Source organism: Drosophila persimilis, unplaced genomic scaffold (assembly GCF_003286085.1).
Source record: "Drosophila persimilis strain 14011-0111.01,24,50 unplaced genomic scaffold, DperRS2 tig00000191-arrow-pilon, whole genome shotgun sequence".
Classification (NCBI taxonomy): Eukaryota; Metazoa; Arthropoda; class Insecta; order Diptera; family Drosophilidae; genus Drosophila; species Drosophila persimilis.
This window is the reverse complement of record NW_020825298.1, coordinates 6,907,424-6,931,236: the sequence shown is the minus strand read 5'-3', so window position 1 is coordinate 6,931,236 and position 23,813 is coordinate 6,907,424. Positions and strand designations below refer to the sequence as shown.

The window sequence follows — 23,813 nt, the reverse complement described above, 5'->3', positions numbered from 1 at the left end:
AAACATTAAGCTGTTTTCCTTCACTATTTGTTTGCTGTGTTGCTCTAAGACAGTGTAAACGAAATCACATATAAAGCCGATTAAGAGAGAGAGAGGAGAAGATGGAGATCAGAAGAGAGAGAGAGAGAGAGAGAGAGAGATCTCACACCACAATGGGGGTACGACCATCCAGAGTCTTGCTGTCCGTCAGATTCGATGACAACGAGCACGAGGTGTTGTTCTCGTCCTCGATGAGCTGCTGGGGTGGTCTGTGCAGCTGCACCTGCTCGGTGATCGTGCGCGACTCGGGACTGCAGGACAGCAAAGGCGAGTCCAGACACTGGGGCAGGAGCAGCAGGCCGCTGGCAAGAGCCGCCGGCGATGGTGTGTGTATGGCGTACAGAGAGCTGCTCGACGTCGAGCTGGGGCAGCTGGAAAGCGGCAGCAGCTCCGCATCCACTGGCGGCGAGGGACTGTTCACGTGGGTCACCATTGTCTCCTCCTCGCTGCTCGTGTGCTGCTCGTTCAGCTGCGCCACTGTCTGATGGATCCGTATGTGCTCTGTATCCCCAGCCGTGTCGTCCGTCTCATTCAGCTTGTAGTACAGCTGCAGGCTGTCGTCCAAAATGGGTGCAAAGAGGCGTCGAAACTGCCTGAGCAGCTCCGCTTCCTCCGGCCCTGGCTGCTCCTCTCCCGTCATCTGCATCTCTGGCTCTGTTTGGTAGAAACTAAAAGCAATTGCATCCTCTACGACCGTTGCTGTTCCATGCTGGTCAACAACTTCTATTGAGCAATCTTTAACACTTCGTTGACCTCGTCAGACTTTGCCCTTGGGCGATTTGGATTTCGTTGGCGTGGCCCTAAACGAAACAATTTTGAATCCAAATACACTTGAGGCTTCTTCTTCAGTGACTTACCCGCTGGCTTCCTCTTTGCCCGTTTGGGTCTGTGCTGTGGAAACCGTGTTCTTGCTGTAGGGAGCCTGGAACGAGGTCGATGTGATGGTAAAGTACCCACCCGGTTTCGGCTTCAGATGCCTGTTGTTCATCTGCATGTGGACAGTCTTCATGAACTCAATTTGATGGGCCAACTTTTGGATTTGTTCCTAAGGAAAATATACCAAAATTCCTTAGTACAAGTCTCTCTCTAAAGCCTTCAAACCCTTACCTTTAGCTCTTCATTCTCCTGGTACAAATCCGGCGACTCTTCGGCCACTAGGCCCACTCCATTCAGCGAGAACGAAGCTGTTATGCTCCTCACCTTGGCCTTCTGATCCCATTTGTCGCCCTGGCCCTTGAACACCCGCAAGATCTTCGGCCCAAAGACCAAAGCAATGGTGGTGGTGGTCGATAGTTGGGTGCGCACAAAGCCCAGCATGTACTTGTAGTCGGGTCCAGCTTGGGGGAAGAGCATTACACTGTTTGGGGGCAGGAAAATAGGGCACATTTATGTTAGTTTTTGATAAAGGAAGAGGAACATTGATGGTTCAGTTTGGGAGTAGTGATTGAGGCCGAAGGAAGCAAGGGTATTCGACGTTACAGTCGATTTTTTATTCAAGGTGTTATATGGTTCATGTTCAAGGTTTTATTTCCCTTTTTTTAAGCCCATTTCAGACAAAGAATTAGGCTTAAACTTGTCTTAAAAGATGGTGGCTAGGCGCAAGGTAGAATCAAGCAAATATTCACCTGAACTCTGCCCCATAAAGTGGTTGAATCCTCAATTACCTGGCAGAAACCTAGCAACAGTAAGAGGCCCATTTTCCACACCTAAACCTTCACAAACTTCACACCTTTTCCTACGATTTCTGGCCCATTCATTGGCTCTCCCAATCAACACTCTAAGCAAACCCCAAAACCCTTGGAAGTTCACCTACGTGGCTGTAAAAGTTTGCCAACAAATTGCATTAATTATAAAAAAAGAGCTCTTCAAAAAGGATTTCAATTTGGGGAAACACACGAACCCAGAAACCGGGTAAACCCGCAGACAACTTGAAACCGAAAGATGGCCGGGAATGTCTAGGCAAACAAAGCGTGGGAAGGGCGATGCAGACAGACAGACAGACAGTCGGAGAGGCAGGCCAACAAAAAAGGATTACAACGCGAACACGAGCGCGCACAAAGCAAAGGAATTTAATTAAAAGGACCAACCAATGATGGCTGGAGGGCGGCGAGCAGGGGTGTGAGGGGCGTGTGCGGGTGCCCTAATGGGTATGACGCGTGCCGCAGCATGTTGGATTACCCAGCATGTGTCAATTGTGCATCAGGTGCTGCTCTCATTCCCAACTTACTGGAAGACCACCATGGCTATGTTGACAAGGGCTATGTTGTAGATGGCATACGAGATGAGCCGCGCCTCGTTGTACAGACTCTCCGCATTCCGCACATTGTAGCAGACGCGTATGCCCCAGGCCAGGAAGAAGACCTCGCCAATGGCCAGGCTGTGATCCCACCAGTTGTACGAGCACTGTTTGAATTTCAGGTGATGCTTGTCGTAGATCTAAATGGGGACGATGGAAAGCCTTTTAATGGTGTTTTCTTACATTTTCCCTGTCTCTCACTTACCACCTCCGCATAGGGCGTGGCCGAGATGGTCCAGGTACCCAAATAGATCAGCATTACCAACAGAATGGGCACCATCCATTGCAACAGTTGCTGATCGTTCAATTTGATTTTGTGCGCCGACTTTACGCGATACGTCAAAGAGACCCTGTGGAGGCGGGGCATAAGTTATTGTGAGGGGCAGGCAGGGGTCTAGAGTGTACTTGCCGCCAGGTCTTCATCAACAGCGAAGTGTAGGTGATGCAAAAGCCCATGTGGCGCGACCATTTGGTCACAATGCACCAGCTGGTGTCCAGATAGGGGAATATGGCCACCATCTGTAAAGAGGCCAAGAGACTGTATAAAATAGGCCTTATTTCTATGGTTTTATTCTGTTCTATAGTACAAAAGTGATGTTTACGACTGCCCAACGGCCTTCTGCGTAGCCTCCTCGTGGGCCCCCTCCTCCATGGCCTGGATTGTACGGCTATCCCCTCGGGACAGCCGCATGCCTGGCTTAATGCACTGCTCGCAGTTCTCCATGCCGGGCGTGTACTCCTCGATCTGGATGGTGGTCTCAAAGAACCGGTACCGCTTGTGGATCATCTTAGTGGCCTCTTCGAGGATGCTCTGGGGATCGGCGTCCTTCTTGATGGCCAGATGGGCGGACAGGGCCACCTTGTTGATGCTCAGAGCCCAGATACGCAGGTTGTGCACATGCTCGACCCCTTCGATGGAGAGAAATGCGCGCTGCACCTCGTCGTAGTCCATGTAGTCGGGTGTGGCCTCCATGAGGACCATCAGGACGTCCCTCAGAATGCGGATCGTCACCAGGACAACAATGATGGAGAAGAGGAACGTGCAGATGGCGTCCACAAACGACCATTCGGGGCGAAAGAATATGATCAGGGCTGCCACAAAGACGCCCACACTCTGGATCATGTCGCCGATGACATGGATCATGGCCGCCCGCACATTGATGTTCTCCTTTGGCGGTTGGACGTGCACCACCGACACCGAGCTCTCCACCAGCTGCAGCTCCTTCTTGGGAAGCTCCTCGTGCAGGATGCGGGTCTGACGCACAACCTCGCCGGGCTCAAAGTGTCCGTGTCCGTGTCCGTGATGGAGCTGAAATGCCATGATGACGTTGAACAGAATGGCCACAGCGGAGGTGATCAGCATTATTTTGGGATCCACATTATGCTCACCCACCCACAGGCGTTGTATGGCCAGCCAGACCAGAATGCCTGCGAGTAAATGGGGTTTAACGATGGGTTTTTCGCTGTGGAAGGATCTACGATATCACCTGTTATCACCCAAATGAAGTAGACGGAGATCATGGCCCCGATTACCTCGGCCCGATACCAGCCAAAGTTCATGCGCTGCGTGTTCGGCCTGGCACTGATGTACAGGGCAAACAAGGAGATCAGGAAGCCGGCCAGGTCCGTCAGCAGGTGGGCGGCGTCCGTGGCTATGGCCAGGCTGTTGGACAGCACGCCGCCGATCACCTCAAGGATCATGAAGGACAGGCAGAGCACACAGGCAACGATCAGTTTCCTTCGGGCAGGCTTATCGATGCCCTCGGGCTGCACCTCCAGGTGGCAATGATCCCTCCACTGCGTCGTGATGTGCCTGTGGCCGGTGATGGTCAATGTCTTCATGGACTCTGCATGCGCCAGAGAAGTCTTGCTCTCCACCTGGGACTCTTTGCCGTCCCGCTCCTCCTCTGCATCGCTGGCAGGTTTGGCCTTGGGCGTAACATTGCGTGGACCCACTGAAGGGATCTCTGGACTCGCTGGGGCCTTCTCTTCCCCCGCTCCAGCTTTATCCACAACTTTAGACGCAGAAATGGGAGAGCCGTAGCCTAGGGGCCTCTGGAAAGGTACCGCCAGGAGGTTGATCAAGCCCATGCCCGACTCTATCGACGGCACAGCCAGGGGATTGGCCTCCACAGAGTCGTGGCTTTGAGGTCTGGCATAGGGACTTGGCCCCATGCTAGTTGATGGCTCTGGTTCTTCGTCTATGGGTTCGTCTAAGCCATCGCTTTCCGTTTCGAGCTTTATCAAGGAGTCCGGTTCCACAAAGGACACCATCTTTGGTTTTACTTTCTTCGCTGAAGTTCTCTCCGCTTCCAGCTCCTTCGTCGGGGGCTTTTTAGTACTCTCTTTCTTTTTGGACTCTCGTTCTGGACTCTTCCCTCTTAGGACTGCTGTTTCCTCCATCTCCACCTCCGAGCTGTGGCGGGATCTTTTCCTGGTTTGCGAATGGGACCTTTTTGGTTTCTGGGATTCCCTGAGGTCCGCATACCAGGATTTCATCGATTCTTTAAACTCCGCCGACCAGGTCTTTGGCAGATCTCGACCCTCCATCGTTTTGTCGGAGGTTTCTCCCATCTCCGGGCCATGTTGCGGCTTCTTTTCCTTTTTTTCTTGCCTTTGTGCTGGCTTCTGGCGCTCTTTCTTGCGACCCTGCTTAAGCTCCTCCGACCAAGTTCTTTCCGTTTCTACACGCCTTTCATTTTTGAAATCCCCCGCATCGACGTCGGGGATACTGACTATATCCCTCAGGGCCGCCTGCAGGGCTTCCTCATCCTCCTCCTCGGAGTCCGAGCTGGCTGGCGGCAATTCTTCTTCACGTTTATTCCCTGGTGTCCGGTTCCTTCTCATAGTTTCAACAATTTCTGGTATTTTGACACTCAGTTGCCAAATACTTTGATTGGAAAATCGTCTGCGATTTAGTTTGTTCTTAGAATCGGCTCCTGGCTCTTCATTTGCAGCCTCTTAACCCATTTGGCTTTCGGTTTGTTGGCTTGTCCTTTTGTTGTTAATGTCGCCATTGTGTGAGGGCTTTTATGGGTCCACTGGGTGGAGTGGTCTGCCATTGTAGGTTTGCTAATGCCATCCAGGGGTATGCGAGCCCAGGTCGAAGGGGGTTTGCTCTTTCCAGGGAAACACTTCCCAAAGAAGGAAATGGCATAACCAACTGGAAGGTTTCTGTTTCTTAGACCTAGTCTTAAGTTTTAAGTCTTAACAATGGATCCATCTGCTTATACATATATATTCTAACATATTTCTTTCTTATAACAAACTTAAAACTTATTTTCCTGGCGACAAACTGCCTTTGGAAACCGCATATACCCTTTTGGGCAGCCAGTGCCTAAAAGCCGCATTTAAAAACACATAAGAACACGTTTAATGTTGCGGTTGGTTCCCAGATTCCCTACCTGCCAGCAGGGGTTAATTATGAATGAGCCCGAAACGAAGCCAGTCAGACCTTTTGTCACACTAGAGACATTGTTTCCAAATGGTCTTTGTGTGTTTTTTGTGCTTGTGTGCCGGCCCGCCTTAATGGGCCAAGAGTGTTGGCCTAAATGTCGTCGAAAAACTCACCTCCAGATACATGATGGCGCAGCCAATGAGTGTGATCATCAGGAAGATGGGACTGGCCACCTTAAAGACTTTGACGCGACGATGCCGGAAGAGGTAGCCGGCCAGGACGAAGGTGCCGCAAGCACAGCCAATGGATATGGTCAACAATGATATTCTAAAGAACAGAAATCAAGAGAGGGAGAGACACCGACAGGGGCAGTGTCATGGTGAGGCATATTGACATGAGGAACACTTGAACATGAAGCATGTTCGGTGCGCAAACAAACACACAGACAGACAAGCACACACACCTGAAAGGCCAATGATAGTTGGCCAGACACGGCTCCGGACCGGTGCACATGTCACAGCCGGGGGCGCAAGGCAAACACTTGAAGACATCCGTATAGTAATTGCTTATATTGTCCTGATGCTCCTGCCAGGCAATCTCCATGATGGTGCCATTGAAGCCATCCGGATGGCGCAATGAATAATAGCCGCGCTTGCACAGGCACTGGTACGAGCCCCGGGACCAGCTGCTGCTGGTGAGAGCGCTCAATATCTTGCCGCTGCTTATTGTCGATGCCTCAGCGCTCGGCTGCCGATAGTCGCACTGCAGATGAGCATGGATGGAACACAATTAATTAACCCAAATGAAGTGCCCCACACTTACCACCATGGAGGTGCGATGACACTTGTGTGAGCTGTGAAAGGCTTGCAAATCGTTGATCCTCCCCACATCGTTCAGTGCCGATGCCGCCGCGGCCGCCTTGCTGGCCAGCCGTGGGTAACGTCGCATGGTCTGGTACTGCTGCAGCTGCTGCTGTTTGCGGCTGCCAAAGTGATAGGGCTCCGCCTCGCACTGATTGACGCGCAGCGACGTTACATCAATGTCGATGCTGATGAAGCCGCGCAGTCCATGCCGGCCGCTGGGCGGAATCGCAATGCTATACGACACCAGCCACTTGCTGGGGGCGCACGAGAAGTACGGGTATGTCCACCAGCCTTTGTAGTAGTTGCTCGGTGGGCTAGGTGCGAATTTCGGCGAGCGGAGAGTGGGCGTGCTGGTCTCATCGTCGAACCTAACCAAAGAGCATATAAATAAATAAATGCTGTGTGCCTGTGGCTCTGCATACGTACCAGGGATAATTGTTGGCCGGCTTTTTGCCAATTTGCAGTCCCTCCTCGTCGTAGCGCTGCGTCTCGCCCAGGACTTTGTCCTGGTTGCTCTTCACCCACCACACATACGACTGCACGGCGCCGTTTGTCAGGTTCAAAGCCAAGATGCGTGCTCCGGTTATAAAGTCATCAGTGAGCAGGCCCTTGGCTAACGCATCCGAGAGTCCTATAGAAAAGGAAATTAAAATCTGGGTCAGTCCCATGGTTGTTGCAAGTGAAAACTTATTTCAATAATTGCTGTGCAGCAGCAGCAGCAGCCGCACAAGAAACAGAAACAGAAAAACCCCGGCGGAAATTAAATGGGAAACGAAACTCGGAGACCAACAGCAGACGGGGGCGGGGGGCGGAAGCAAAGTGATTACAATTTTCACTTACATTTCCCCAAAATGAATTGGCCATGTCACTGCACTTAATTGCTGATTACGCCCGCTCACAAATTACTCAGCCTTTATTATTTATTGGCGCTAAAGTTCCGATGCCACGCGATACCAGGTATCGAGTAGGCATGGAATCGATCAGGAGGGCCATTTAATGGGAAATGCATCTCAATTGGCGATTGCACATCAATTGCCGCGCGGCATTGTGCCTTTATTGCAATTTTCATATACCGTTATCCACTTGAAATTAAGTTTATCATTTTATATTTTATTGCATCATCGTTTGGCGTTATGCGCGTGTGGGATAGAGAGGGCAAATCCTGTCGGACTTTCGCCTTTTTTCACGATATTTCTGCGTGTTCCCATAACAATAAGTATGTTTCTGTAAAATATGTTCAAACTTCAAGTGTTACCCCAATCCGCAGCTCAATTTCAACGAGGTAAATAAAATGGTAGCGGACCTCTCCTATTTAAACCTTGAGCACCGTATATTTTCTTTCCAATTGGTGAAATAAGCATTCATTCAAACTCAAATATTCGTATGATCACGAGTTTTTGGTATTTCCGATACTAAATGGCAGTATTTTTCTATTCTGAGTATCGAATATATGCCAGACTCATGTCCCGAGAAATCGAGCAGCATTGTCCCTCAACATTCCGAATAGAAGATCGCATAGAAGAGCGTTTCTCCCGCCCAAATCTTTTAAAATGTTTTTTTGCGTTGTAAAAGTGAAAATAAAAGTGTTAAGTGTGTGCAAAATGTTCACAAGTGTGCAGTGTTATATTTGTTTATTGAGAATCGTTTGTGTCAGTGTTTTTAGCAGCATAATCAGTGTTTTTATCCAAAGCAAGTCCAGCTTTGCCGCCATTTTGTTTTTTTTTGTGTGCAATTTTCTTTTGTTTCGTCGTGAGTGAAGTTTTTTTTTCCTTTTTCTTTTGTGCGACTAACGAATATGGAGATAGATATGAAATATGAAGTGTGTGAAGATCATTTTGTGGCCTACGTGACTTCTTGGTACGAAAACTCCAGACCCTGCAGCTTCAAGATCTAAGGTAAAAATGCTCCCAAACAGCTATTCATATGTAATGCGTGTTTTTCTTCTTGAATTTTATTTAAAACCAATTGAAAATTGTCACTGGCCCTTAATTCGTATGTAGATACTATGTGTGTACGCAATATTCACTTTTCCTATATACGATTTCTTGATTTTTCCTGCATCGGCCAGCAGAGCCGCTGAGCTGATATTTGATGATGTGTTAGTGTGTTTGCCTATGCAAAAACAGGCGCGAAATGTATGCCTGTGTGGGAGGAAAGAACAGTGATCAGGTGTGTGTGGGTGTTCTAGACGGAACGAGATAGCAAGAAATCATTGGCGATGTGTAAAAGGAGACGACAAGAATTGTTTACATGTGGCGAGCTCGTATGTGCGAAAGGGATGGCAAATCTATTCGGATCTATTCTGTTTTTTCACCATAGAATACATTTTTAAGGATATATTCCTCTAAATTGTGACGAACTAATCCCCGAAATCACATATTTTGGCAACGAAATCTGAAGCAATTTGAGGAATACCAACCAATGGGAATTTGGCCATGAGTTATGGCAGACTTTTGCATGGGGTTGCTCTTATCTGATTGCTTTGTGGCGAATGCAACTTTAGGCGTTTAACTGTGAACATCTGTTACTGTTATTGCAGCCTTGGAACAGTCATTAAAAGCTGCCTCTGATGCTGCTTTCAGCCTTGGCAAAAGTGTCAACCGTAGAACAATGATTAATATGCGCGGCAGGCCAGCATATGCCCTTTTCCCTCTGCAGCTTCCACTCTCTCGCTCTCCGTCTCTCTGTGTGTGTTTGTGTGTGTGTGTGTCGTGTGTGGGCGGTGGTTGTCAAAAGCTAATATTTTTCCCTGGTACTGTGCAGGGTATGTTACACAGTGGGTAAGGCAAATACAAACACAAAAGGCTCATGTTTGGTGAGGCCTTACCTTCCTTTTAATGTGTCTTGCACAATCCTGCCGCCTTTCTTTTGCTTTCTGTTTGACTTTTCAGCCAGAAAAAGGGAGACAGAAAGCATGAGACGAGGCACGTGAACGTGCGAGGGAGAGGCAGAACGAAACGAGAATTGTTTACAAAGTAAACTTATTTAAATTCGATTACCGCAACTTCCGTGGCACTTTCCTTATTTTTATGTTTTAGTGTGTACAGAACTTGCTGCTTCTTTGGTCCGAGTACGGGGTACCGTTACATCTGGGGAAAGTTCCTATTCCTTCAGCGAGAAAGGGCCATATAAACCGTGCATGTGCACTTTTTTTTTTAGTTCTTAAACTTTTCAAGAGAGTTTTTCCCTTTGAGAGGCGGAGTGAAAGGAGATGAGATCTAGCTTTGCCTCTAACAAAACTCTATCTTTGTTCTCTGGCAAAACTCCAACAGAATTGTTTTTAGTTTTATGCAAGAAAGATAAAGGTCGGATATTTTATGGGATTAAATTAAAATAGAAATGGGATATCATAATTTAATGGTAATTCATTTTAAAATAGCAGAAAATCCCAGTGTATACTGCAGGCAAAGCTGGAAAGCTGATCCTTTTCTGGGTTTTAAGAGGGATATAAGCCCAAGAGTCCTTGCCGCATCTACAATATAATTCACATGAAATTTCCAGTCACCCAGTTATCTGCAATGCAGTTGATTAGCAGGAGATTAGCTTCTGCCAGACCCTATAGAATACCTAGAAACTAATAGCAAATAGGAAAGGGGGAAAACATTGCCTCGGAAGCGCGTGGACACCTACTCTCCCATTGCTCCTTCCGCCTAGAGGCCGCTCCCCAATTCGAGTCTGCCAGCATCAGTGGCACCAGAGTCTCGGGTCAAGCCTCGGTCCACCCCCGGTCCCCTGCCACATGGCCAAAGCCCTTCAGGTAGCTGTCACTGTGTGTCGCATGGTATCAACATTTTTGACATTTTTGGAACCCTGGATTGTTTTCCAACCCTGACTTTATCGTCTCACAACCTAATTCATACGTCTTACGGCTTGACGGAACAAAACTTCAACAAAAATTAAAGTTCTTTTGACGAAACTCAAAACTCGACCGAAAGATGAGCGACTACGAGAACGTGTCCGGCAAGGATAAGGAAATGGAGGAGTTCATGCAGCTGGAGAGGCAAAAGGCCGAGGTGACTGCCCTTTTGCACGAGTTCAACGAGATCTGCTGGGAGAAGTGCATCGGAAAGCCCAGCAGCAAGCTGGACCAGGCCACACAGGTGTGCCTGAGCAACTGCGTGGACCGCTTCATCGACACATCGGTGCTGATCGCCAAGCGCTTCGTCGAGGTCATAAACAGGCGCCAGTAAGAGGCGTTCCAGACGCCAGACTGGTCTGTGGCGAGGAGTCTATCGACAGCAAAGATGTTCCCAGGACCACGCAAAAAGAAGGAAGGAAGAGCAGTAATGCAATTTTCGTTTTAAACTAAATCAAAATATACCCATCTAGAGAGTTATTTAGAGACTTTTTTGGAGGTGCTTTCTTTGGAGTTTTTTACTTTGATTTTTAAGGCATTCAAATCACAGTCTCATTGACTATCCAGTCGGCTTTCTACTAGCATAGAATTTGTAGAAAATTTGTTTGCCATTTTCAAACAAGCCCAAAAGATGTCCGACTACGAGCACGAAATAGAGGCCATGGAGACCAAACGGAACGTCCAAGTCTGTGCCTATATCCACGAATTCCGAGAGATTTGCTGGAAGAAGTGCGACGAGCAGGGGACCGCCACAGAGAAGTGCCTCAGTGACTGCATGGATCGCTTCATGGAGACAATTACATTTGTCAGCGAACACATTGCCGATGCCTTGGACAAGCAGGGTGCCGCCGACTTGATGTGAGAAGCAATTCTTCAGTTTAATCTACTACAAATTAAAGTTCTTAAAAACCAAACAAAACCTCGGGTGTTATTCATGGGGTTGCCACGCAGCTGTTGCAGCAACAAATCGCTTTTGGCAAACAACATTACGCCCTGGCTGTCAACATTCGAGAAGGTAACACACGGCAACATCCGGTGAGAACTCATGGAACGATGTGCTTATGTTTGTGTCACTCCCAGGGCTCATCATTCATCATCTGCCCCGCCATTCGGATTCGTACTCACTTCTAGTCCATCATCAATCTTATTCTTTACTCTTTTTTGGCTAGTTCTAGAATTTATTGCCGCTAGGTGGAATGTTTTTGTGTACAAGAATACACATTTTCAACTTTCCCAACAATTGTTGCCACTTTTCTGCCAAAAGTTCCTCCATGGCCATGGCTGGGGATCAAAATTGGCAATTATTCAAACTACAGTCGGAGCAGACATGTTTTTGCCTGTCTCTGTGTATTTTGTTCCTGTCAGGTGTGGGCTTTTTCTTTTGGTTTTTCCCCTGCAGGAATAATTAAATTTCCCTCAGATTCGGTTTTAGTCTGAAGTGTGGGGGAGCCTGGGAGCCACACGGGGGTCACCACTTTTGGGGGCGAATTAGGACTGCTGGGAATCGGGGAATCTGGGAATCTCTTTCAATTAAGTGCTGGATGTTGTGGCATTGAAATTGAAAATAATTCTGGGGAGGGGGCGGGGTGCTCAAGGAAATGGAGATGGAAAATCAGAGCAAGTCCTGTGACAGTTTCAAATTAAATTTTTCAGTTTTTATTAATGGTTTTTCTTTATTTTTTTGAAAGGAATTTTCAAAGAAAGATTATACAAAGTTTGTAGAGTATTTCCAATTGGGTTTTAGATTTAACACTAGACAACAAAATTGATTTTAGGGAATTTAACTGCAAAATTTGGCATTTGGAGGTTTGAACAAACTTTTTATTCATAGATTTTCACGAAAGATACTTTAAACGATGCCTAATTAATGAACTTAAATAAGAAAGGAATGAAAGCAGAAGAAATTTATTGTTTTCGACTTTTCCCGATTTTTCAAAGTCAACCGTTTGGAAAAATTATCGCAAAAAAATAATAAATTGGTTATTTAAAAGCTTAATATTTTTCAGGCACTAAGCTTAAGCTGCAAAGTGTTTAGGTACGATTTTTAGCTGAATTTATCAGCTTTTCAGTAGTGCAAAGTTCAATACAATCAGATTTGAGATGCTTAAATTATTTGAAAAAAGAAGCACAACCTCTGGAAAAAAACATGAAAAATATAATTTTTTAGGAATAAAATAAAACTTGAAACTAAAAAAAAATCTTTTATAATTTTTAAAATCCCTAAATCTATAAAAAAAAATCGATTCGGAAGTGTATTATTGTTGCATAGTTTAATTTAGCGTTTATTAGAAATTTTCCATCAAAGAGTAGGGAAAACCATTTGATTAACACCGAAAAACCCCTTTAAAATCATGCGTAAATCATAGTTCCATTAAAGCCTTGAATTTCCAAACCCCGGCTTCATTTAAGCCTAAAAGCAAATCTTTGGGTCTTTAAGCCTCTCTCTGCACTTGTCATATTTTCCGGTAAAACGCAGTCAAGCCAAGGGGAAACACAGACCCCTTTGAGAGTGACTGCTGCTGCCTCCGTTTGCTTTAGTTTGCTGCCACTTTTAAAATTGGCTTAAATTTATTCGATTTGTGAGGCACTTTATGGGAATAATTTATGCGTGGCATCAGAATTTCCACCGACCGACGAGCGCTAAAAGGGAGAGAGACCAAAAGCCAAGCAGAGAGCGAGAGAGCGCGCGGGAGAGCGACAAGTGCCCGAAAATTGTATACCAACGGCTGCCTCCTGTTGCTGCCGAGCTCAACAGGATGATGGAACAATGAGAAAACAGCCAACAAAAGGCAGCAAATTTGCTTTCACTTTATGCGATTTTCCCGCTGACACGTCTCACCTTTCTGGGCACTGGAACACACGCCGAGAGAGGCAGAGACGGAGAGAGAGTGATGCCTCGTGGGGCAAAGACAGAGGAGGATTTTTTGGCAGGATGAGGCCATGAAATCATGGCCATAATGGCAACTTGTGCGCTCCAGCACTCCCAGTCAGATGCTGTGCTGCCTTTTGCTCCCCTGATTATCCCAGAAGCTCAAGAGTGAAACCAGCGATGGGTTCATTGTGCGTTTTGTCCTTGACTATGCAACGCCATCAGATGGTATTCTACACTACCAAAAAACACAATGGTTGAGAGCTCATAACCCAGGATTCTCCTCCATTTTCATCGTAACCAAATCCTCATTTAATTTGCATTATATTTGCAAAAATTGTTAGATATTTGTATATATTTTTTGTTTTTTTATTTTTGCCAGTGTATTCCTTTGATGAGCATTGTCAAGGCTGTTGGGCATGGGAATGGAATGAAAGTCTTGTCCTGACAGCAGCAGCCGCGCGACACCATTGGGGTTGACAGCCAACGACGCACTTGTGGCGCATCAGACCCACACTTCCTACCAAATATATACGTACATACATATATTTATTTATTATATGTATATACATGTGTATGGGGAATGTCCCTTTCGTCCTTTTGTCGTTGTTAGTCCCATGTTAATGCTGTTGCCGTTGCTGGAGATTTAATTTAAAGTTCGCATTGTGCCACATTGGGTCTGGTCTGTGTTCTGTGTTCTCCTTCACTGTGATTTACCCACAACACAGCTCGGGGGGCACCGAAGGGAGCAGATCCTTGGCAAGGACATGCATGACAGTAAGCACAAATATACACAACAAATTTACAAGGTTCAATTGAAAGAGAAATTCTGAAATGTGGCTATCAGATTTCCACTTAAGGGATAAGAAGAATCATCCTTTGGCCGGGGGCCACCGATTGCATGTCTGAAACGTTGTAATTGTATCGAATAAAAGACAGTAAAAGAAAAGATATCATCTTACACACCCGCCGCGCCTTTATATGCATTGTCCATAGAGTATATTAATTGGTTTTTTATTTATTTGTGGGTGGATAATTGGTGTAGCAGATCGATGGAGCTGTGGGAAATATTTATGTACTCTTTCTATAAGCATCAAATATTTAACTCGATTTTTAAGGTGTATTTTAAGGTCTGTAATATTTTTGGGGATATTGGAATTAATTAGAAAATACAGTCGAGCTTCCATAAAGCGAATCTCAAGGGAAAATTCGTGATATAGAATTTATTTTTGCTGGAAATAAATTCGTCGTATAGAAAACTCTTAAGAGAAGTATTTAATACCATTTTATATATCGATTTAAATAGTTAGAAACAAATACCATTAGTTTTTGGAAATAATAGTAATTGGGTGAATAAATCCCAAGTTTTCCAAAGCTCAAAACAATTTCGTATCTCAGAGGCTACTTTTTTGATTGAATTTACCAAAATTCGTTGTTAAAAATGAGAGAGAAATACTTTCCAGGCACCGAAAACCTGTTTTATTTGCCATTAACATAAATTTTAAAAATTATGTAAATTTCAGAGAGAGTTGACAGTCCATCCCCCTATAAAAAACAGAAGCACTTCCAATTTTTATTGGGAAATTTCAGCACAAAAAAGGCCAAGAATTCACTTTAATTTCTGACCTGCCGGAAAAAAGTGGGCTATAAAAATGGGATGGAATGGGGTTCCCTCTGCCTGATATTCAATAACTTTGGCCCCGCCATGTGAGACACGCATATTGACTTTGGCCGAGCAGGAAATGACACTCCCCTCCCACACACACAAAAAAAACAAGCTTCAAAATCAATAATCGATAGGGGGATAAAATATATATATGTATATATAAAAAACATCGTGGGGGAGCACTCACCGCCGTGTCGAATGATGCCAACTTCCTGGAGTATCGAGGCGGCCAAATCGGCCTTTTGTCTGGAGCTCTCGTATCGCTCCGAATTGATGGGCACTTGTAGGGGTCGGTAGAGCGTCGAGATGCATAACGTGCCCAGATTTTCGGTGGCAATGTCGTGTATCGTCACCAGCGATTGTTCGATGGCCTCCTGTTAAATGGTATAGGAATCGCCTCATTATTATTAATATTATCTAACAGTGGAGGTAGAGAGTGGGGGGTGTGGGGGGCTCTCTGTGTATTTAGCGGGCAACCCAAATCATTTTTTTTGGGTTTTTGGTTTTTTTTTTTGTGTGGTCTGCCGCTGACAAACGCATTAAAAATACATTTTAGGCTAAAACAAAAATTCATGGAGCCCGAGAACATTTTGGTTTTTAGACCCTTTTATCGTTTGAGTGGAAAATTACGTTATTGGCTTCTTTTTTTCCACCCCCTAAAAATTTGTTGAAGGAAAAGTTTTCATTGTTTTGACTTTAAATTGTTAAAGACAAAGGCAGGACAAAGGCGGGGAATTTCCGACTAGATTTGTGGCTTAGAATCCACAAAAGATATGGAAAATGAAGAGGGATATTTCCGCTTTGGCCATCGGTTTCCTTGGCGAACTTTCTTGTGTTTAGAGAGCATAAATATCTTGACTCTGCCATAACCATTTAGCCTAATTAGCTTGCCCCATAATGAGGCACACAAACCGCAGCGAAAATTCACTAAATTGGTTGCGAACTTCCAATTAGAGTACAGTGCGGCATGAAACTATATAGAAGAGTGTGCAAGAGGCACTTTGAAGGTGGGGAAACGGAAAAAGATGATGGTCTGTGGAGGGTTTGGGGGGGATTTTTGGGTGGGCTTTTCTCCCACTCAAACTTGCTTTATATGCCCGAAACGTACTGTATTTGACAGCACTTACTGCTCCGCCGCCCATTGAGCATTCATTAAGTGCAAACTAAATAGCCACTCAGGACATTTCGGTGCGGAATGGAGAATGCAGAATCTCAAGTGCAGTCGCGTCTGCGAATTGCAATTCAATTAAATTCGACTGAGAACCGGAACACTCACTCACTCACTCGTTCTTGGAGGGTGCCACCCGCCCACACCTCAAACGTGCGTGCCCCCTCCTCTGCTTGTGCCACCTCCCCCGCTTGTGCCGCACTTGTGCCCATTATTTCAATGGCACTTCAACGTAATGACGGCTTAAATAAGGCTTACACTGTGCATCGTAAATGCTGCATTCATAAATAGTGCCACAGTGTAATGGGTGTTTAAGGCTCTCAGCATTTTTGGCAGTCGCTTTTTGTGCCTTTGTTGTGGTAAAACCCGTGTATATCCCCCCACTCAAATGGAGTTTAAAGTTGAGATCTAAAGTGTGTGGGAAGTTCCTTTGAACCTAAGCCAAACTTAATGAAGAATACAAAGTTTTTAGCCAAAAAAGTTGCCACCTAGTGTTTAGGGAATACTTTCGATTTTTCAATAAATTAAGTGGGGATCTAAGGGCCGTTTATGCCTAGTTGGCTGCTAATATTTAAGCCTTAATAAATTACCAATTTATGCTTGGAATATCCGTATTTATTCCCTACCAAAATCAAGCACATAAATCAAGTCGGGGCTTTTTTGGGAGCTAAATAAATTGCCTTTTTAATATCAGATTTAATTGAAATTCATTGGAAAAACATAAATTTAATTTTCCAATTTTTGCAAAATAAATCTGGGACTTTTTAATTAAATTTTTTGTACTATGCCCAGCTCTAGTTTCTGTTAATCTTAAACCCTAAACCTTTAAGGACCTACCCGAGTGACTGTGTTGCCATCGCCAATCCTGACAATGTCTTTGAATGGATCCTCATGGATGCCGGCTATTCCCCAGCTGGTTGTCGATTTGCCAACTGCGGATGATGCCGAGGCAGAGGCTGCTGTTCCTCCTGCTCCTCCTGTGCCGAAGGATGCTGCTGACGATGATGATGATGCTGTGGCTGTTGCTGTGGCTGTCGTCGTCGTCGTCGTCGTGTTGCTGTTTAGTGTTGTTGCCGTGGCCTCGGGCCCGTTGGCTGTTGTTGGTGTGGCTGCCGCTGCCGCTGCCTCTCCGTGTTGTGCAGAGGCCGCAAGCAAAAGCCACAGCATCACCAGAGCCGGACCGGCTCTTGTTGTTGCCACCAAAGTGTCGCTGGCCACTTGTTGCTGTCTCTGACAGATTCCATCTAGCTGCTGTGCCACTCCTCGCCGTCCTCGTTGTCCTCGTCGTGCTCCTCCTCTTCGCCATCGACTGTCGGCACCATCCAGTGCCCCCTCTTGCTGCTGCTGCCTCTTCTTGCGCCTCCCTGCATTGAGCCAGCATTTCATTGTTGTTTTTGCATTTGCAACTGCAACAGAAAGAGAGAGAGATAAACGGGGCCACAGCCAGAGAGTGGGATTAGTAGTTGCAGACGACTTTGACGACTTTTAAAGTGTAATTTTAATCATTTTGCTTTTGCTTTTGCTTTTGCTTTTGCCCTACAAGATGTTTACGCGGCGGAGACTAATTGTTTTTTCTGTTTTTCGCTGTGGAAACTATACGGATGAAGGATTAACGATGAATGGGAGATGAAAGATTAAATAAGGAACGAATAAGGAACTGTTTAAAGAGTGGAAATGAAGGATTAAAAGACTATATTCTAATGATACTTATCAATAAATTTATATCTATAATTTTTGGTATTTATCACTCATGAATCATGTAATTTTTATTTAAATATAAAAATTATTGGAATATTTTTTTTATATATAATATATTAATATTTAAAAAAATTTTTTTTTCCATATTAAAAATGATGTCCTCTCTTTTAGGCTATTTTAATGATATTTTGGGTATGTGCAGCTGTAACAGGGCAACGGCGCTGTTAGCAGCCCAGCTTAACAGCCTGTTAATCCGCGCTGTTAGCAGCCCATGTTAACAGCCGTTATTGCTAGCGGCTACCGCTTTCTGTTAACAGCCTGTTACTGCGCTCTCTGACAGCGCTCTGAGAGCGGGCTCGCAATGTTATCACGACCCACACGATCCACACGATCCACTCGGCTGTCGGCCGGTCACCAGGAGTTACGTTCCCATCCCCGTTTCAGACCGTTAAAATCGTTCCACATAAGATCTGACCCCCGCCAAGATTCGGAACTTAGAAAACCCCAATCCCCATAACTAATTCATGAAATGCGTCGAAAGTTTTATGAAATATGCATAACCCCAAAAGCTGCTAAGATACATGGGATCTATGCCATTGACAGAATGCTCAATTAACCTTCATCACGAAGTCCACTTTGGCTTTCAGCGCTTGCACAGGAAAATTATTAAGCCAACACATAAATAAGTTGTTGAAATATTTATGTGTGCTCAAGACAAATGCAAAAACAGAAAACTAAAAGGTAAAGGACTCTCGTGGAGAGGCGTTGCCCGAGACGGCGGCCAGAGATAGAGAGAGGGAGAGGGCGAGAGAGAGAAAGCAATGGCAGGAAAGTGAAAGCAGCGACAGATCTGTATCTGTGCTTACACCTGGAGACGCCCACAACTGGTTCAACATAAAACCAACAGGCAACTCGTAAATAAATACAAAAGACATAAAAGCATAAAAATAAAGCAAAAAAAAAGATAAAGAACCGAAGAGCCCAAGAAAGTGTTTCCATGCCCCAACCCCCCTCCACTTCCACTTCCACTTCCACTTTTCCCTGAAATGAAAGCAAACGAAATGTAAATATCAAATAAAAAGCGTAGAAAAAAAGGGGAAAAGTGGGAAATATGCGACACATATTTGGCCCTAGAAGAGGGGGGGGATTCAGGATTTAAGTTTCAGTCGAGGGTTCTGTGTTTGCTTTTGCCAGAAAGAGGTAACTCCTTGGGATTCTGCGTCTACCGCTCCGTGACCGATTTTATTTGCAGTGCTTTCAATGCTTCACAGAAAAATGTCTGCCATTTGTAAGAAAGTATAATAATGGCAGGGCTAAAAAAAATATAAATGTATGGCCATAAAGTCGATATCGATTGGAAGCCACTCCACTCTATTTTTCTGCACTTTACCTAAATGCTTTATGGCGGCTGCAAGAATGCGTGAAATATGTGGCAAGTTCTGCCGAAAATGTAGGGGAATGAAGGGAAAGGGGAGATAATTTAAAGAATATTTTGTGTAAAATAGTGACGAAGGGCTATAGAAAAGTCATGTAAAGTTATTGTTAAAATATCTATATTCTCCGTTTTTTTAGGGCCATTTTTTTTTTTAGAGAGTTGCTTCTGCATCTTTTTGAATGCAGATTCAGATTGAACAAATATGAACACAAGTTTGGAATGAATACTTGTTTAAATTGATACAAATTGACAAAAAAACTGATACAAACTTATACAAAATTAAAAAAAAAAAAATATTTAAAAATATATAAAATATTATAAAAATATATAAAAAATTATACAAATATGTACAAAACTATAAAAATATATAACAAACTATAAAATTATATAAAAAATTATAAAAATATGCAAAAATATATAAAAAATTATAAAGTTATATAAAAATGTATTAGAAGTGATCTTAAGATCTGTTAAACAGTTTAGTATTCGTCAATAATTCGTCAAGTGTTGGCACAGCACAACGTTTCAGTTCACAGCTGTTTCAATAGCTTTTCTATTGCGATTTTCAGAAAGAAAATAATTTGTTCCAATAAATAAATCATTGCTAGATTTTGTAAATTTTTTTTTTTCGATTTTTCTATCCAAAACTACAACTCAAAAAAATATGAACAAATGGGAGAGACATTTAGTAACATCTGGTATATCCATTAAGAACAATTGTATCTCCTGAATAAACTCCTCAATAACTTGTTTGTCCACCCAACTCCCAGATATACGGACTCTCCATTATCCTTTGTACATTTCTCCTATGGGCTATACGCCACGTATAAGCCACTTCTCGACGTATTAGCCATTTGTTGGTATATGGTAAATGTGTACAAAAAAAATTTGCCAGCCATTTGAACTTGACTGACGACGACAGCATGTGGATTATGACGATGACGATGATGAGGAGGAGGAGGAGGAGGATGATGCATCATTATGATTCCACCCACAGAGCACGGGCGGGGGTGGGGGCGGTGGCTCCATGTGCGAGTATTTATTGTTTACAGTTGGAAAATTCTGCCTCCCTCCATAGACGAGGACGAGTGCGAGTACGAGTCGCCGTTTTTCGCGTATCATGAGCATGACTAAGCAGCGAACCATATGAAAATACCCCCCCCCCCCCCCCCCCCCCCCCCCCCGACCCAGAGAGGCAGCGATGTTGAAGAAAAATGGACAATATGCAAAGGATTGAGTGGATGGATGGCTGGCTGGAGGGGTTGTGGCTGGAGGAGAGCTTCATAGAAGCTGTGAAAGGGTTCAGAGAGCAGCCGTGCGGGGCTCCCTCACAAATAAACCCCCACAGAAGTCAACTCAACCCAAAAACCAGAAAAAAAAGCAGGAGAAAAAGAGACATGTAAGCGAAAATGCTGCTGCTGCTGAACAGGGCTGGCAGGGCAGTTGTTGTTGATCCTTTTTATTTGCAAGCAAAAATAAACACGAGCCGGAGAAGGAGCATCAGAGGGAGAAGGACAGGCACGGGCAGGAGCAGGAGCATCAGAGGGAGAAGGAGAACGAGCACGGGCAGCAGTAGGAGCAAAAACGAAAGTCCCTCTAAATCTGTGTCGGACGTTGGTTATGAGAGGAGAACGTACCAGTAAGCAGGACTCGTACTCGTACTCGTACTCCTGCCAGTGCATGCACATCCAAAACATGAACACAACACTCGACACTCACCAGCAAAAGTCTGTGCCGAGCTGTGCTGTGCTTGAGGTTGATTGGAAAACGATTACTCGTTTCAGCTGTAAGCCTTCCTCTCTTCATTTTGCGACTATAAAGCTCTTCTCACTTGATTGGGGGGGTCTTTGATTTCGTGAATTATTAGTTTGGCACGAGAGAAAACTAGTCGAAACGTTGGGAATTAAGGTTCAAGGGCCACATGTACATTCACTGCTAAGCTACTCTGTGTGAGAGGTAGAGGGAGAATTTGAGTGCGGAATTAGAGAATTGTAAATTGAAATAGTTTTCTGTATTCTGGTTACAATAATCCGATCTAACACCAGACTTAGGAATTTTTCATTAATTAATATTATTTTTTTTTATTTTTTTTTTTATGTTTTCTTCATTATCTAATTTGTTTACAAATTATAATTAATATTTTTAAAATTATTATTATCTTTGTTATATTATTTTTTTCTGTAATTTTGTTATATTATTTTTTTTTATGTAATTTAATTATATTATTATTATTATGTAGTTTTGTTTTTTTTTTAATTGTATTATTATTTTTTTTTTAATTTTATTAAATTATTATTTTTTTAAAATTATGTTATTTTTTCTAAATATTATTTATGGCATTTTATTTATTTATTTACCTTTGTATATTACATTTTTATTCTTATTCAATTTTTATAACTTTTTATATATTTTTTATTTATTTTTTTTTTTTGTAAATCTATTTATTCTTTCAAGAAAACATTTTTAACCGAATATTTACAAAGTAAATCTACTGTTAATTAAAATCCTAAAATCCCAATATCTCTCTAAATCCTTATGTCTAAAAATGTAAAATACGAACGAATGAATTTTCCAAAAGCTTTAACATTTTCCTAAAATGTTCTTTTATTTTTCTGGCAGCTTGTTTCGTGCTGACTAGTGTAATTATACATGTGCCCAGCAGAGAATATTTACTTTGAACGTTTCATAAACTTTGGGTTTTCGTGTGTCGCATTTGTTGTATTTTCCATTTACATTTTTCGGCTTGGCCTGGCTTTGGACCCCCTTTTATTTTATGCATAAAGAATTTATGTTTCCCCAATTTGGGAAATGTCAAAAATGTAGGAGCAGAAATGTGGGCTGGTCAGGTGTTTGTTTAACGAAATACGAGATAGAAAAGGACTCGGACGAAGAGCTCTTCCTGTACTGGGACTGGGACTGGGAAAAGAACAAGCGTTTAATAGCTGCCAACAAACTGGTTTATCTGGCCCGCCTCTTTCCTCGATTGGCAGACATCTGAAATGGAAGTCCCGTTGCCACTTTGCATGTTGCATGGATAATCTACTGGCAAAATGCTGGCCTGTCCTGCTATCACTATCGAAAACTAAGCCGCCGGCTAAGGCTCCAGTCCTGCCAATCATTTCGGGGCCCGCCTATCAACCATTTCAAATCTTTGGGACAATTTTTCTTTCGCCGCTAAAGAGGCTTTTTCCACGAATTCTGGTTTAGGGGGTGGGCCGTGAGGAGGGAAAATCTCCTGAGGCCTGCATTAATTTAATGAGGTTCCTTCTGCCTCTGATTTGCCTGCGGTTTTCGGTTTTCGTTTTTTTGGCCATTTCATTTTCGTTGAACGAAACGAGACGAGACGTTTCAACGCCTTTCACTCGGCTTTTCTTTTGGCTGAGTTTCTCCTTTTGAGTGGGACAAATCGGGGCTCTCTCAGCCTCTCAGCCTGCGGGTCAAAACGTCACAACTCGACTGGAATAAGTGAAGTTGTCAGTCGGTCGGTCGGTTGTTGGTTGTTCCTTAAGCTGTTTGCCGTTTGCCTGTCATGTGTTTTGCATAATGTTCTGGACTTGATTGAACATTGGATTCGACATGGATCAACTTTCCGCCCCACCCACACCCACACACGCACACCCACACCCACACACGCAAACAAATTAGTTTGGTTTTTCGATTATCAGTATCAGTGTTTCGGGAAAAGGGAACAAGGAGTCGAGGATAACCTTACCCACCATGGCCTACGTTAACCAAGGTCTGTAGTTTCTTGTGTTCTCAGCCATGTGTTTGTATTTTAGCCAACTTTTCAGCACAAACATAAGCAGTGCTACCCCCAGCGTTCGTCTGAGCGGAAGGGGCTTCAAAGACTACAATAGTTTCTGCCTATATTCGGGCAAACTTAATGCATAAATCTGGCATTATTTGATATCAGTTGGAGTGACTTTAAGCCTTTTAAGGCATAACTATTAATGCCATAGTACCTCCTTCTTTGTCTACTACCCTCGTGTCCCATAAGTGTATGTAAATAAACTCTGGTTAGAGCTAAACGCAGTCTTTGCCTTTAATATAATAACAGAAAATTGTAATATTTAAAATAAATGTTAATTATTATGCAAATATATTGTCTAGGTATGGAGAAATCAATTAGCTTGATCTCTAATACACTTAAAGAAACACAGCCATATTTAGATGAAATATTCGGCTTTAAATGCAAACATATTGATAATAGAATTCACTTTGATATAAATTTATTTAATGTATTAAAAAGTCTTTTTAAAATGGGACACATTTAATTTAAATATAAAACACTTTAAAATAAATAAGTATATTATTATATTAAATTTATGGAAAATAAATTTAACTAAAATATAAATTAATGTAATTGAAGCTCAAGAAATATATTTATTTGATATAAGAAACTCATTTAGATCATATATGTTTATTTTTTTTGGTTTCTCAGCTCGAAATTAGTCAAGAAATTCCTTAAATAATAGCCAGCGCTGCAGCGTAACGTAAATGAACGAATATTTTTCGATATTTGCAGT

General features: G+C 43.6%; 3 protein-coding genes across 3 annotated transcripts; 1 reads left to right on the top strand and 2 right to left on the bottom strand.

The window, feature by feature from the left end:
* Positions 1-142: 142 nt before the first annotated feature.
* Positions 143-17,540, bottom strand: LOC6589297 (probable G-protein coupled receptor CG31760). Its single transcript, XM_026988248.1, has 12 exons — positions 16,992-17,540; positions 15,174-15,360; positions 7,022-7,226; positions 6,555-6,963; positions 6,196-6,494; positions 5,906-6,059; positions 2,745-2,854; positions 2,541-2,685; positions 2,267-2,475; positions 1,147-1,396; positions 897-1,084; positions 143-839 (listed from the first exon to the last, which is right to left on the bottom strand). The coding sequence occupies exons 1-12, from the start codon at positions 17,538-17,540 to the stop codon at positions 797-799; spliced, it is 2,748 nt and encodes a 915-aa protein (XP_026844049.1). The 3' UTR covers positions 143-796.
* Positions 2,878-5,504, bottom strand: LOC113565754. Its single transcript, XM_026988812.1, has 2 exons — positions 3,823-5,504; positions 2,878-3,763 (listed from the first exon to the last, which is right to left on the bottom strand). Exons 1-2 carry the CDS (start codon positions 5,180-5,182, stop codon positions 2,934-2,936), a joined length of 2,190 nt encoding a protein of 729 aa, XP_026844613.1. The 5' UTR covers positions 5,183-5,504; the 3' UTR covers positions 2,878-2,933.
* LOC6589541 (mitochondrial import inner membrane translocase subunit Tim8) lies at positions 10,482-10,931 on the top strand. The gene has a single exon (XM_002015033.2). It carries the CDS (start codon positions 10,531-10,533, stop codon positions 10,783-10,785), a length of 255 nt encoding a protein of 84 aa, XP_002015069.1. The 5' UTR covers positions 10,482-10,530; the 3' UTR covers positions 10,786-10,931.
* Positions 17,541-23,813: the final 6,273 nt, after the last annotated feature.

Excerpts from the sequence above, each read along its gene's own strand:
- LOC6589541 (XM_002015033.2), top strand. The coding sequence starts at position 10,531 with ATGAGCGACTACGAGAACGTGTCCGGCAAGGATAAGGAAATGGAGGAG.
- LOC6589297 (XM_026988248.1), bottom strand. The coding sequence starts at position 17,540 with ATGAAATGCTGGCTCAATGCAGGGAGGCGCAAGAAGAGGCAGCAGCAG. Across the intron at positions 6,964-7,021 it reads CCGGCCAACAATTATCCCTG|GTTCGACGATGAGACCAGCA; the intron begins GTACGTATGCAG and ends CTCTTTGGTTAG. Across the intron at positions 1,085-1,146 it reads AGGAGAATGAAGAGCTAAAG|GAACAAATCCAAAAGTTGGC; the intron begins GTAAGGGTTTGA and ends TATTTTCCTTAG.
- LOC113565754 (XM_026988812.1), bottom strand. The coding sequence starts at position 5,182 with ATGAGAAGGAACCGGACACCAGGGAATAAACGTGAAGAAGAATTGCCG. Across the intron at positions 3,764-3,822 it reads CTTCATTTGGGTGATAACAG|GCATTCTGGTCTGGCTGGCC; the intron begins GTGATATCGTAG and ends ATTTACTCGCAG.